General features: G+C 37.4%; 1 protein-coding gene across 8 annotated transcripts in view; it reads right to left on the reverse strand.

Annotated features, from left to right (window-relative positions):
- The window catches only part of mcf2l2 (MCF.2 cell line derived transforming sequence-like 2), a 191871-nt gene that overhangs the window by 122581 nt on the left and 52902 nt on the right, over positions 1-16388 (reverse strand). For 7 of the 8 annotated variants that reach the window (XM_084722390.1, XM_084722389.1, XM_084722388.1 and 4 more), the window contains exons 2-5: positions 12319-12402; positions 5363-5477; positions 5028-5118; positions 1737-1856 (exon numbers count right to left, since the gene is read on the reverse strand). In XM_084722390.1, coding sequence (XP_084578516.1) covers positions 1737-1856; positions 5028-5118; positions 5363-5477; positions 12319-12402 — 410 coding nt within the window. The remainder of the gene's footprint in view (positions 1-1736; positions 1857-5027; positions 5119-5362; positions 5478-12318; positions 12403-16388) is intronic. The other variant, XM_084722383.1, reaches the window with a different exon arrangement.

A 16388-nucleotide genomic window follows, 5' to 3' on the forward strand; every position in this document is an offset into this window, starting at 1 on the left:
GCTATATAAATAAAGTTATTATTATTATTATTATTATTATTATTATTATTATTATTATTATTATTATCATTATTATTATTATTATTATTATAAACACTTGTACTGTACCATTAAAGCAAAAGTTCACAGCTTTTACATGTCAAGTTCAGTTTAATTGTCATGGACAGTACAATTCAGTCTGTGAAAACAGTGTGACTCGAGAGGGAGCGCACCAGAGTCCAAAAATAACCTTGATGATGTCATCAGGGTCATCTCAGCTTGAACAACAAATCTATAACAGAGGTCCCGGGAGTGTGGAGCTTAAAATACGTTTATCAGGCAGGGAGGGTCAGACAAAAGATGATAGTAAGTACTCATACCAGGGCCTGAAAGTCAGAATATCTCCATCGATTTTATCATTCTTGTCTCTTTCCCCCAACTTTAAAGACACGAAACACTAAATCAGACATTGACCAAAAACACACAGAGTTTGTGTGTCCTGAAGCAGTAGGTCTGAAATTAAACTAATTCTAAACTAACTCTGTTCTTTTTTGATACACTCTGACATAGAAGCTGTTCTTTCTCTGTCTTGTTATTTTCAGATTAGATCTGGGGTGTGAAGCTGTGATGAAGTGCAAAAATAAAAACGGTTCACACTTCAACGTGCAGGCAGAGCTGTGAGATGAGGTGTCGTGACACTCCACTCACCACAAACACACCCCACCACACAATGTTTTTTTATCAATTATTAACAATAACTAGGGATGGAACTGATAGAAAAAGGATTCAAATGTTGAATTTTAGTGAAATAAAGGTTAGCAGGAAATGTGTTTGTTTATTTCCCCTACATAGATCATATTCATTCAACTTTGTTTCGTTCTTTATGCCTCCCCTTGTCTTCAGCGACGCCTTCAGTGGCTCTATGCCCCCCCTGTTTTCAGGCTTTAGAAAATCTATCCTGTGATGGGAGACTACAGCCTGTCACTTTTCACAGGGCAACTGACTCCTCCAGCTGGCAATCAAACTTGTGATCTTGGTGGGGAGGTGGGAGGAGCTCAGGCAGCACAAAGGGAGGAGGAAGGTTTTGCATAGCTTTTGCTTACAGTAGCTTTATTATGCCCATCAGGAGCACATCAGTTGATTACTACTGCAGTAATAGTGGACGGGTTTGATTTGCACATAAGCCTGGAGGTTTTTGTCCTCACTTTAAAACACTCTTGTACTGGTTGCACAAAACTTTACCAGTGGATCTGAACCGAGCCACCAGAGTGAAGGGAAGGCCTTCTGAAAAGGGTAAAATGAAGGTGAAAGATGAACAAAACGTGTGATTTCAGAGGGGTTTGTATCTAATGGATCACTGAGCTGAGCTTTCAATCTGATCTGAGCGCTGCACCAAACCTGTACAATGGAAAAAGTCACCTCAGTGTGGCCCCAAAAAGAGGCCAGTTTGCCAGTGAATAGCTGCCACAAAGTAGTGTCTGTCCACCCTGAGCAGATGCTTCTTCATATGATGTTACCTCATAAAGATGTATGTCCAAAACTTTAGAGTTACCAGTTTGATAATTGACAAAATCCTAGCCTAATGCAGTTTAGATGACTTGTATCAAAAAAAATTATGTCATGCATCATTTATTGGTCATGCATTCAGTTATAACGTCACGTTTCTAATTACCATCATTTCTCACAAAGAAGACACACATCTCTCCTCATGACGGCAGCTGATAGAGTTCATGTGGTTGGTATTAAAGCATGCTTACCGGTACCTTCATTTTAAAGTCATCCTTGTGCAGCTTGATGCCAATATCTGCTATAGCCCTCTGGAAGAACCTGGACGGCCTCAGCACCAACACCAGCTGCAGGTTTCCTGGAAATGCTCCCTACAAAACACAACAGCATGTGAGCTTAGAGTCCATCTGTCATCACAGGACCAAATGATTACAGCAGCTAATTCTTCTACTTAACACTGCTGACTCGTCAGCAGGCTTGGGAAGGTTACTTTAAAAAATGTGTTTTGATACAGTTAAAAAAAACATGTAGTCAGTAACCTAATCCAAGTATCATAATATTAAAGTAATGTAACTTGATTTCTTCCTGTTACTTTTGGATACCCTCTAACATTAGCCTTTAGTCTGTGTAGCTAAAATTAGCATTTGATTTGTGTAGCTATAGTTAGCATGTGGTCTGTATAGCTAATGTTAGCAGTTGTTATGTGTAGCCAACTTTAGCAGTTTGTCTGTGTAGCTAACATTAGCATTTGGTCTGTGTAGCTAAAGTTAGCAGTTGGTCTGTGTAGCTTAAGCCAGCATTTGGTCTGCATAGCTAATGTTAGTGGTTGGTCTGTGTAGGTAACATTAGCGGTTGATCTGTATAGCTAATATTAGTAGCTGTCACATGTAGGTAAGGTAGGCAGTTGGTATGTGTAGCTATTGGTTGATCTGTGTAGCACACATAGCAGTTTGTTTGTGTAGCTACAGTTGGTCTGTGTGGCTAGCATTCAGTTGGACTATAGCTCACGTTAGCAGTTGTCAAGTGTAGGTAAAATTAGCAGTTGGTCTGTGTAGCTAAAGTTAACAGTTGGTCTGTGTGGCTAGCATTAGCAGTTGGACTGTAGCTCACGTTAGCAGTTGTCAAGTGTAGGTAAAGTTAGCAGTTGTCAAGTGTAGGTAAAGTTAGCAGTTGTCAAGTGTAGGTAAAGTTAGCAGTTGGTCTGTGTAATGAAGTGGCTACTGCCAGATTAGCTGGTTTCACTTAGACCTGAGTAGTGTTGAGACTTGTGGAGTGCTTAATGTGTGAACAGGGTTAGGGTTAGGGTTACATGGTAGTGTACCATTCTATATGTTTATTTTACAATCGTAATCCTGCTAATAATTTCCATTTTTACTGAATGTCCCATTGTTTTGTTATGGTAATGGAATACCCTCTTTTTGCATCCTTATTACACAGTCCTGTTACTTAACAAGCTGCTTATAAGACATGAACATCTTACATCCACATCACACTGCTACTCATTAAAAAGCACAAGCTGACTCAGCCTTGCTGCTCAACATGAATTTCTATAATAAAACAGCAAATGACTTATTCCTAAAACTGTGTCATCCTCTCGCTGACATCATCATGGATCTGATGATGACTGTGTGCTTGTCAGAGGAGAAGTCTGCCTTTAGAAATGGCAAAACAGCAGAAATATGCAGCTTCAGCAAACCTGATAAAAGCAGTAGAATGCAACACAAACAAGAGGAGTAGCACCTCTAAATGTCCAGATGGGTGAAGTGTTGATCACAGTACATCAAGTCTGTGGTGCTCTTTATCTTTCCTATGAATAGTTAACCCAGTTTCAGCAGTTACCACACTTGGGGTCAGTAAATTACTATTGTTCTTCACATCCAGCTAAATTAAGTTAAGTTTTTTGTTGTTTGTTTATGTTCTGATCTGGCTTTAATGTTTTTGAAATACTGTAAAGTTTTACCTCTTCAGACCCCTAAAAGTTCACATTATGCTGCCCTCTAGGGGACAAACACACACACACGTTACAGCACAGAGCTCTGGTACAGTGTTCTAGAGCTACAGTCATTTTAGACGTTGTTTTATTTTTGAATCTGCTGTAGAATATGTTGGGATGTAAAGTCTTGGATGTAATTTGTATATCTTAAAGGTGTTATTGTTAATTGCAAGAAAAATGAACTATTTCTTGCTTGCAAAATCGACCCCCAACTGTGGAACAGTAGACTAAAAGACTGAGACAGAAGTAAATAATAGAAGAAGTGACTACAAAATTGCAAATGAAAAATAACAATTTTTGTGGCTGAGTAGAATACCCTTAAGATGATCCTATCATTATTTATTTTATTTTATTTTATTTTTTTATTATTATTAATCTTTTATTGCTTGTGTTATTTTCTTTAATTCCTTTTTCTACCCTTCTTAAGGACTGTGATTGGTAATTGGAAATGTTGGAGGAAGAACATTCAAGGAACATTCACGATTATATGTGATCAGTGTATTAACGTCATACTAAATAAAATTAGTTGGAAACAAAACCAACATAACTAGACAAAAAATAAATAACACCTAGACCACAAAATAATATACAATATTTTTAGGTTATATATTCTGTTCAGTGTTCCATCAATGTAAAATAGGCTGGGAACCTCATATAGAATATTTGTCAAAATCTGAGTAGAAATGAGTGAAATATACTATATGATAACTTTGGGAGATTTTAAAATTATGCTTAGAAGTTTTAATGTTCTTACATGCACATGTTTTAACTAGAAATTGTATTAATCAATTGTAAATTTCTTACTGGCTATTTATTTATTTATTTTTTTCCTGTCTTTTATTCTTCTGTTTCTATTGTATTTCTGCTTTGTTGCCTAATTGTAATCTCGGCATCATTGAAAATGAGGGCCACCCCTCAATGTATTCCTGAGAAATAAATAAAGGTTGAATGAATGAATATAGAATATTTTGCCTTTCCAGGTTTATGCAGTCTGTAAATTATAAATCAGTGTCTTTAGTCACATGTAGTAGATGAGAAATAATTTACAAATATTACCCACTTGCACAATAAAAATAACACATACAAGTAATCAACCCTAAAGTCTGTCTGACTGTATCATATATTCTGTTTGTTCTGGTTCCAGTTCTGCTTTTCCTTATTTATCTATGCACTCAGATGTTGGTCAACCAATAGGGGGAAGTTGAGCCCATGACTCACTATGAATGAACAACTACACCACAAAATAAAACAAAAACCTCTGCTTCACCTTAAAACTTGTGGTGCAAACACATGAAAACTGTGGCTGCTGAAAAGCCTGTATGTATACTATAGGCAGGGTTGGGAAGGTTACTTTAAAAATGTATTGATACCGTTACTAATTGACTGATCATGTATTTTTTATCTTAAACTGCAATGAAAACAGTTACCTTTATTTGTATCCAGATTATGTAATCATGTTACATATAATCCATTACTCCCCAGGCCTGAGTATATGTGACTGTGTATATTTATATGGTGATGGGAAAAGTGTGAGTTTTCATGAATTTACAGCGATCCTGGATAGCGAGGCCTTCACTGAGCTCCATTTGTCCTTCCGCCGGTCGATGATGATGATGAAGCCGATGCTGGCAGCATCCAGGCTGAAGACAGGAGACAGGTGAGAAGACAGGTAACTGGACTGCTTCTTTATGCGTGTGTGTGTGTGTGTGTGTGTGTAAGATGTGGCATTTAAATTCCTTAAAATTGGAGATTTACTTCTCCTAAACATGCAGATTTTTCAGGAATACACATAAATCATGTCATCCTGAGCCACAGTGAAGATGAAGCTTTGTGTGTGTGTGTGTGTGTGTGTGTGTGTGTGTGTGTGTGTGTGTGTGTGTGTACCTGGGGATGCTGGTCAGGTAGGTAACAACATTGAGGAAGTCTTCCTCCGGCACTTCACTGAAGCCTGAGTACTCTGGGAAGGTGATGATGGGGGCGCCATCTTTCCCTCGCCCTCCTGCAACACAAGAACACACAATATTTACTATCCTTCCTACGAGCATAACAGCACCCATTCTTACACTAACAGTGTAACAAGTATCACTATAATCATCATAATCCCCATGATTATTAAATGTATCTGTAATCTGATTACATGTTTTTATCTGTAACTAATGGAATACAGTTATCAGTTACAGTTATCCAGATTAAGTAATCCCTGGGATGCACAGCAGCTGCCCACTGCTCCACAACACTACAATGTGTTAAATACAGAGACTGAATCTCACTGTATCAGTGTATATATCAGAATAAAGTTGAGCCTTCCTTCTGTATTCTGCACCAGCTTGTATTTAAACTGCATTTTATACACATTTCTCATAAATTAAAAAAAAATCAAAGCACTCTGATATTCAACCAACCAATAAATGAAAAGTTGACTCAACACAATTTGAATGACAGCCCCATTGTTTGCAGAATGACACAGAAATGTAAAAAGAAATGTAAAGAGAAAATACAGAAATATAAAATTTGGGGAAATAAATGCAAAGAAAAAAAATTCATTCATTCATTAATGAAATGGAAAATCAAATGGAAAATCAATTAAATCTGGGAATTAATGCAAATGTAAATCAATACAGAAGCAAAGTAAAGCAGATATATTAATTTACACACACACATTTTATGAATAAAGTATGGCTACATTTATTTTAATATCATTTTTGGTGCATGTAATGACATATTAATTTATTTTTTGAGTCATTTGTTTATTTATTCTTGATTTTGACAATTTGACAGCCCTTCATAAGGATGAACAATCCCAGAGAGTCGACAAACTTCACCATTTATCTCAAAAAATAATTTTATCTTGCATCAATATAATGTATCAGCTTTCTTTTCTTTATTGCCTAAGTTATTTTTCAGGCCAGCTGTAATGAAACCAAACTGTTCATCTCTTTAAAAACAAAACATATTTAAAGGTGCTTTCAAGTGACTCGCTTCTATAAGATGGCCTACAATTAATAATATTTTACCGTATTACTGTTTTAATGTTTTAGTAATGTTTTACGTCCATGTAGTTTACACTTTTCATCTGTTCTAAATACTATTATATTTTTAGAAATGTTCTTTATTCTTGTTCTGTTAATCTTTTAATAAGAAAAGCACTAGTAGTATTAGTATTATTAGTATTATTTAAGCAGAAAGAAGCAATGATTTAAGACATAGAGGTTAATATGGAAAAGTTAGTCACGGAATATCATAAACTTTTAAGACAAACGTTCCCATTTAACACCTCTGCTTCTTCAAAAATGTCACAAGATGGCGACATTGAGCTAAAAATCTCACACACATTTCACATGTTCCACTTTGTCTGCTCTGTCACCTTCAGTCTCACCAACCTTCTTCCAACCACACACATCCAATGAACCCTCTGAAGGTGGAAATCCTTCACCTGACAGGCTGCAGGAGCAGAGGAAAATGTGTGTCATGTGACCTCTACTACTGCTGTTGGAAAAGCTCGGTCGGACACACTGCAGACACTGTGTCACACTGACCTTGTCCCAGCAAGGAGACTGGAATGGGACCATGCAGCAGGGCTGTGATTGGCCTCAGCAGGACAGTGAACACATCTTTATTTGAGATATGCTCGTGTTGTAAGAACGCTACGGCCAAATTTGAAATCTGAATCTCTACAGTATACCAATCCAAAAATATAAGAAGCTGGATGGGTTGAGAGAAAAAAAGGAAAGAGGAAAACATGGGGACAGGGATGATAAAACAAATAAAGAATGAAATGAATAAAGAAAATAGCTGGATGCAGGACATCACTACCCGCCCCTGCCAGGAGGGGTTTCCTCTTTTTTTCTCTCTTTTTCCCACTTCTCTATTTGTTCCCTTTCTTTTGCTCCCTATTGATTTGATTTATCCTAAGGATTTTCTTTATATTTACTCTCCCTGTTGCTCCTTCACACTCATACACCTTCTCTGCCCCCACACACACATCCACACAGGCATACTCACACAAACACATCTATTATTGCTATGTCTGTACCTAATGCCTGTCCATACTGTCCATATTAACCCTGTCATGTCTCCTAATGTTTCAAAGTCTTGCTTTGTCTCACCTGTAATGTTTTGCTTAACAGAAAAGAAAATAAGATAGTGAATGTCCATTGTGTGTGGCGGGATGTGGCTTTTAATCATGCAATGCATGCAGACTGTTGGACTGATTCCCTGACAGCTGATTGGTCCCTGACTGGCCTCGCCTGAGGGCGTGTTGTCTATCCGTCTGTAATGTTCTCTGCTCCTCAGCTTCACCTGATGAGGGTCTAAGGATCCAAATGTTGCATCTTGAATAAAGTTTACAGGGAGTAAACGGACAGCGTGTGGGAGTTCTCTCTTCTCTGAGGACATTTCCTCCTACGCACCTGTCTGCAAGACGCTGAAGGTGTCCATGAGAACACAGTCAGAGGAACTATGGATCACATGTGTAAGTGCAGGATGTGAGCCACAGTGGCAGGAACACAACATCACATGAATGCTAATGTGGTTCCTTGTCTGCTGTGTTTGCCAACACATTAGCATTATCAGTTGTCTGGGTTCATAAAGTATTGTATGTATTGTAATGTCAGTATTGTATTTCCTGCTCATTGCACTGCCCCCATGTGGCCAAAACAAATCAATTCATACAACTTAGAGAAATCTCTGCCCCTCTCTATCTATAAATTCTGCTCTTTAACTCTGTTTTATAAAGATGTTAAGATGTTAAATAGAACACACAACACAAAGGTTATTCAACCTATAGTATATGAAAGCTCTTATATTGGCTGTGTGTTTTTAATTTCAAAAACTTCAAGAAAAATGTGCTTTGTGTTTCTGATTTCAAGAAGAAAGAAAGAAAAGAACATGACCTGCACATGTTCAAAGTGACGTCTCATTATAAGTGAAGAGTGGTTTCAGTTCACATGAGACAAAATGTAAGAAAAAGACCAAATATATCCAGCAAAAGGATCAAACCATATCAACCCACATCCAGGGCTAGGGAGTAATGGATTACCAAAAAAAAGTAACTGTATTCCATGACAGTTACTGATTTTAAAAAAAAGACATAATCAGATTACAGACACATTTAGTAAAAATGTGGATTATTAATAGGATTACAATTTTAAAATAAATAATATCCTACCATGCACAGTTCACACACAGCTGCTAATTCATTATCATGACCTCTGATGAAAAAATGCTTTACTGGGTGGAAATTTCAACATTTTTTGTCTTTAAATCAATCAGTTAATCAATAAATTGTTAACCACAAAGGAAGGAACAGCTGGACAAAGTAATAAACCTATCAACAAACATAAAACACATAGAGCTGCAATGATTTATCTATTATTAATTGACTATTAAATTAATCTATCTATTTTGATAATTGATTAATCATTTTGAGTCATTTTTTATTAAAATAAGTCAAAATTCAGCTTCTTAATTGTGAATATTTTCTGGTTTCTTTACAACTCTCCAACAGTAAATTGAATAATTTTGAGTTGTGGACAAAACAAGACATTTGAGGACGTCATCTTGGACATCTTGATGAGTGTTTTGCACCATTTTCTGACATCCTATGAGAAGTCACACACACTCACAACAGACACACACTCATGTGGTGACGGCCATGAAGCAGGCCCGCAGGCTCATTTTAAACTTATGTAACTCTGGAGGGAAGTAATGCTGAGAGGGCTTTTTGGAAACAGACGTTATTTTGGCTGTTGTGAGATGACTGAGAGCAGGAATGAGAAGAATCCCTGGAGAACCACACAGACTGCAGCTGTGCCACCGGTAACAACACATCTGGAACGTCTGGGGGCACCCAAAAGCTATATTCTGTCTCAACTTTTAGATATAAAGAAATCACGTGACTCTCAGCTGGACTACAGTAAATAGCCAAATGTTAATATTGTTCTTTAATTTGTGTGTTCATCATTTTATTGTGTGTAAAACCTGAAAAGCTTAGCGTTTTGGGTCTATCCTCCTCATAAACCACCATTGGAGCCACAGTGTCATGAAGAATAAAACCAGTCATCTCCACATGTCACTCCACTAGACTGCAAATACATATTAGTCATTTTTGTGTGATGTCCTCTGTGAAGAAGCGAGCAGCTGTTTTACACATTAAGCCCTTTCTCCTGTGACTTGTGTCGATGATACAACCCAACAGAAGAAACTGCTGTCGCATCAGATTGAAACTTGAAGTTCCAGTAAGTGTGAAGAGAGAGGGAGAAGTGACAGTGAGAATAAGAGGATGTTGGTTTAAATACAGAAACATTAGAGGAGAGCTTTTTACCATTTATGGAGTAAAAATGAGGTAGAGAAGAGACTAAGTGAGATACATAATACAACACTCGGCATAGGAGAGAATGAAGTGGCAGCTCACAGTACAAATTAGGGGAGAGTAGGGTCTGTTGGAACTACAATGTGGAGTAGGGGAGATTTCAGTAGAAACACTATACAGTAGGAGAAAGTGGAGTATATGGTAACATTCAATATAGACTAGGTTCTATGTACTACAGGCTAGTTGTGGGTAGTGTGTGATTTAAGGGACAACTCACCCCAAAATCAAAAATACACATTTTTCCTTTTACCTGTTTAACAATCTACATTTTGTGAGCTGCAGAGTTTTGGAGATACCAGCTGTAGAGGTGTCTGCCTTCTCCAGTAGGGACTAAATGACACTCAACTTGTGGCGCTCAAAGCACCAAAAAATACTCAGAGACAGTTTTTCTTTCCAAAATTCATGACCTGCTTACTCAAGATTATCCACAGGCCTTGTTGTGAGCAGTTTCATGTAGGAACTACTTTCTTTCTGCTGTGGACTCTACTGGAACTACTTTCGGAACTAATAGTTCCTACATGAAACTGCTCACAACAAGGTCTGTGGATTATTTTGAGCAACTGAGTCATGATTACTGGAAAGAGACATTACTGTTGAGTTTTTTTCAAATGTATGATTTGGTGCTTTGAGCACCACAGGACAAGTCAGATTTAGTTCCATTTTGTTGGAGAGAAGGCAGACATGTTTTCAGCCGATGCCTCCAAAACTCTGCAACTCACATCAAAACTCAGTCCTAATTGAGGCAATCAGTTGCCACAATTTTCTTGACTTCATAAACTCAAAAGTTGGAGGTTATCAGAGCTAAAATATTTGGAGTTAATATTGTTGTTGATTACAGTTAAAGTAACATGATTTATTAAGACAACTTAAATGCAAATGCGTTTTCATTCACCCCTCTCAAGTTAACAGAACACTGACTTGATAAAACTTTCCCTCATGGATTAATGGGAAATTGTCAGTTTAACAAACACAAAAGAATGAAAATTCTATTGACACTCAGCACTTTTATGTTAGTAGAACTTCTGAACAAATTTTAAGTTTTCACTTCTTATTACAAATAATTATTTTGAGCTTTCAGTTTTACAGTGTATAGATTTAAAAAAAAGCAGGAGTGAAAATATCTATTTTCAATTTCGGGGTGAACTGTCCCTTTCAGGGCAACTAATTTTACATATCAAGTTCATTCTACAACGGTAGAAAAGAAAGATGCTCTGACAGATTGGCCACTGACCACTAAGAGCACACATTCACTCTACATAGTTTGATCAGTGGTTTCTAAATGGCCAATCAGAAGAACCGATCAGATGACGAAGCAGCAGGGTCAGCGAGCACCAAATGAGGGTGTATTTTCCATTTGGCAAGTAAATTTCAGAAGGTAAATCCTCTACAGCTTGTTATTTATAGGTGAACACACACACACACACACAGGCACAGGGCTTCTGTGAGTGAGTGTGATGCATTCAGGGACACCACGTAAAACAGAAATCAATATTCAATTCCAAAAACAGTTGTTAAAAATGGCAAAGTTTCCATTTTTTTCTTATTTTCCTTTGTAGAAAAACAAGTCTACATCCATCATTATTTTCTTGTTCTTTTACTACAGCATTTTGTAATAATTAGATGCTGAAATCATAACAGTAGCCTGTTTATTTCTAGATAGGCAGATAATGACAAACATTCTATAAAAAAAATCTAATCTAATTGTTATCAAGAAAACCATGTTCACTTGTGTTCTATGCTTATAAGTATACATATATATATATATATATATATATATATATATATATATATATAAAGTTGTTAAGAACACCTGAATAAATAAATAATGCCACACAATGAACAGAGCATTTCAAATAGACCAGAAGATCAGTGATTGGTTTCGACAGCAGTCAGTGATCCGAATCCTGATCAGAGCACCCTTAACCAAAAGGGCCCGAATTCAGCCTGTGAACACAGTTGTATAATATTTTCTGTGTCTCTGGAGGAGCTTTGTCAAGTCAGAGAAAAAAAATGCTGATGATGTCATAAGATTTGTCTGTCGTTGGCGTGGGATCAGGAGTCTAAACATCATGCAGATTCAGCAGATGTTTTGAGATGGACCCCCACAGGACTAACAGTCAGGACACTGCTGCATGGATTTTGACTATTCCTCTGTCTAATATGAGTTTCACAACTTTATGGGAGTGCAATGCCAAATTGCTGTACCTAACCCTAACCCTGTACTTTAAATCTTGTTGTTTTCATTTTTAGCAGACCCCCCCACCCACAGCCTCCCAAACAAGGTTTTGTAAAAGAAGAAGATCACTTTAACCTGATTTTAACGTTTAAATACAACTCTATCCATTCAATTATGATGGAATTTTATTAATGTTTCCTGGTCATCTATATACAAAGTGTCCCAAAGTCTGGGGAGGAGACTCCAGGTGTTTGACAGACAGCAGGACAGTGGGACAGCAGTCTTGTTACATACCTGAGAGTAGGGCAAACTGGCGATGAAGCTGCTCTATGATGTCCACGGCCAGCAGGGGCCTGATCTCCTGCTGCATGATCTCATCTGTAAGGAGGGACACACCAATCAGATGAAGACACGTAGTGTGTGAGACATCCATCAATTCCACACAGTCAGTGAAGGCAACACTCATACACAGAGAGAGTTATCCTCCCCCTGCTGAAAAATCTCATTAAGAAACAGTGTGATCAGACATACAGTGCATCAAACACACACAGCACAGATGAGGCATGAATAAATTCAAGGAATAGAGAGACAGGATGGAAAAACATCTTACTAACATCAATAATACGCTAAGCTTGAATTTGTCAGCTTTAAGATTGCAAACATTTATAAAGCATTGTAATGCATTTATATTGCTTATGTATGTGCTAATAATGCATTTTGTGCACCACTTCTAATATTTTATAAACTTAAGTACAAGTATTTGGGAATAATTCTAAACACTATAAAGAGTTTTATAAAGCCTTTTAAATACATTATAATGTCTGATGATTGTGCATATAATGCATAACAGATATGACCTTCATAGAAAATGCCACCTGAATTTTCTTGTGACAGTTTTATGATATGAGATCCTTTGAATAAACTTCACTTGTCATAGTTTTCTGGTTAGACTTGAAGTGAAAACAAATAGCAATTCAGTCTTATTAACAGCCATCATTATGCCTCACCTTTACCTGAACAAATGTACATGAGACAAAGAATCTGACAGGGGGAAAAAAGCAGAACTCAGAATATTAGATATATGTTTTTCTGTTTCTCCATTTCAGAGTTCTATCTTTGAATGGTAACAGATCATCCAGGAAGTAAACAAATTCATCAGATGATTTCTTTTATACAAGTTTTGATATTGCTGAACAGTGCAATCACATGATTTAAGAGACTGACGCATATAGAAAACTAGAACAAAGCATTCTCAGATGTGGCTGTAAGTGCGTGTGTGTGCGTGTGTGTATCCATGTATTATTGCTCTGGTTTGATGATTATTATGGTTCGCCTGCAGCCTGAAGCTCTGGGTGCAGTGTGCAGTGAACAAACCTTTCTCTGTCACTGAGAATAAAGACTTGCATTAACACTGGCTGTACTTTATTACTCTCAAACATGCTTGGCTAGGTTATGTGCTGCTGGTGGAGGGGTCAGAGAAGAAGGAGACGGAGAGCATAATGGCTGGTGGTGAGACAGCTTGGCCTTTAACGGCGGCATATCAATGTGCTTCTGTTCTTATTATCTGAGCCTGCTGATCTACCACGGATATTAAAACTACAGCTTCCATTACAGGCTGTTCCATCCAGAGCTGATCACACACACCAATACATACTCCACCCAAAATCTGTCATCTGAACATCTCATCTCTACCAAACTGAACCACACTATTAATTATAAACAGAAAGCTAACTCTGTGCAGATTTTAGATTCAAAGACATTCAAAGGCCCTAATTTATGTCACAGAACATGATGTGAGCCAGACAGCTCAGGCTAAACCTTGGAAACAAAAAATCTCAAATCAAGGTTCACTGTTTTTCCACAGCCTGAAAAGTAGTCTGTGGACCTTAAATTAAAGGGATAGTTCACCCAAAAATGAAGGTTCAGTCATTATCAACTCACCCTCATGCCGACTGAATGTCAGGTTTAGTTTTTCAGTCCACAAAACACTGCTGGAGTTTCACAGAGTCGCAGAATCTCCCAAATAAAGGAAGTGAATGGTGACCAGTTAGCAAATGTGAAACAAAAAAACAGTAAAAACATAAAATGTCTCCATACTGCTAGTCTGGTGTAATCCAAGTCTCCTAAAGCCCAACATACCAAGTTGAGTAAAATTATGTTATTTATGTTTTTATCCTGAATCTTCACTGTAGATCTTTAGCTTGGAGCCACGTTCACATGCACACTGTCTGAACTGGGTGTGTGTGGTGTGACGGTGTGCAAACAGCATGTTGGGACTCCAGGAGATTTGGATTAAGCCAGATGAGCAGTATGGAGGCATTTTATGTTTGTTTTTTTACATTTGAAAACTGGTCACTATTCACTTTCATTGTTTGGGAGATTCTGCAACACTGTTTTCCTGTGAAACTCCAGCAGGGTTTTGTGGACTAACAAAATAAACCTGACCATCAATCAGCATGAGGGAGAGTAGATAATGACTAAATTTTCATTTTTGGGTGACCAGTGTTTTCAGGCTTATGTGAAAGTGATCTACCACTTTGTTTGAACCAATCTGACAGCATCTAATCAAGTTGCAGGAAAGAAACATGAAATGAGTTAGATTTAGAGATTAGAATTAGATAGAGATTAGAATTTCTAGATGGAGATGCAACATTTTCCATATTTGAAGTTTCTCAAAGAACAGTAAGTTGAGGCTAATATTAACACAGTTAGCAAGCTAATGTGTAGCTAGCTCTGTAAATCTGTGAGGTTGAAAACTCACTGTTGTATTGTGATTTGATTAGGACTCAAAAATCAAAGTTGGAGAGGACTTGGGACTTGACTTGACTTGACTTGTCAGTCTTAACTTAAGACTTGAGTGCAAAGACTTAAGACTGATTTGTGACTTGTAAAACAATGACTTGGTCCCACCTCCGTGTCAGTCTGTTTTCCACTTTCATTTATCTTGTAAGCTGTCATGGTTTGGGGGGGGGGTGGGGGGTGGGGTTGGTTATTTCCAGTTTTATTTTGTAGTCCTGGTCCTCCCTCATGTGTCTTAACTTTATTTCCTGTCTTTGTCCTTTTCCTGCCCTTCTTGATTACCATTTGTTTTACCTGGCTGATAAGTTACACGTGTTTCTGATTAGTTGCTTGTCTATTTAGTCCTTGTGTTTCTGTATCAGTTGGCTTTTGTGTTGAGTATCCCAGCCTTCTCTGTTTAGTTTAAAAACATATACAAAATACACACATAACAATACATTATATATTAATGATGTAATGTAGCATGATTTTTATTTGAATATGTACCTGCTAAAGTCCAAACTAAGTGTAAATAAAAGCTGTAACTGTCATCCCTTTGATGAACAACATGGGCCTACAAAGACTTGGGTGAGTTTTTATTTTCTATTATCTGTTTTCTTTCTTTGCAATAAATTAATTTCTTCATTCAGTATTCGAGAAACTCATCCTTTGATTTTTTTTTTTTTATAACAGAAATCATTATTTAATTTTTCCTTTCTTATTTTTCAAATAAAATTATATTCAAATAACTTTTATATCCCTACCCCTCTAACACACAGCATGGGTCTAATATGACCTGTATTCATTTCCTATGTGATTTCAGGCATTTCTTAAGTGAATTTTACTATTTAACATTCAAGGTACTTATCCAATAAATGTAAATCAGCAGACGGTCCCCAACTTCAGTATGCTTCAAGCACGCAAGGAGCAGGTAAAGTAAAGTTTAGACCTTTATGATCTCTCAGATCAAATCAAATTTTATCCTGTACTACACAACAAAACAGCTGAAGACACCATGTCCACATTACATCAGTATTACTGCACCAAACAAATTGTTTCAAAATGTCAGATTTTGCTGTGAATTTTGATTTCCTGGGTGGGCTACGCTTGGATGAGTGGATGAAAGAGATGGACAGGATGGAGGAGGAAAATAAAAAAGGAAGGAGGCATGCTGAAATTAATGACAGAAAAATTAAAGAGCGGGGAAAGCCGACAAACAAAGCCCGAACCATTTATCATCCTCCGCCAGGACGAGATCGGTCAGAAGTACGCAACGCTGTCATTAAACAAATGCCCAAAAGACCACAAAGATGCCAGCAAGCGAAGCGAAGACAGGCTGCACGGATTTAAGTTTGAGCAGCCAGAGAACCCACTGAGTCCTGTCGCTTCGAAATACCTCAGTCTGCGATCCAATCCATGGGCCTTTGATCTCCATCCAAAATGAACAAACTACACCAACAGAACTCTATAAACCCAATAGTTCCCACCAAGAGCAAGCACTGAGGCAACTGTGGCAAGGAAAAACTTCAGTGTTACATCCCTAGTCGCAAATATAGTTGTCTAGTCTCCATTGTTTTACATAAAGT

This window comes from Lutjanus erythropterus, chromosome 7 (assembly GCF_056507025.1).
Source record: "Lutjanus erythropterus isolate fLutEry1 chromosome 7, fLutEry1.hap2, whole genome shotgun sequence".
Classification (NCBI taxonomy): domain Eukaryota; kingdom Metazoa; phylum Chordata; class Actinopteri; order Lutjaniformes; family Lutjanidae; genus Lutjanus; species Lutjanus erythropterus.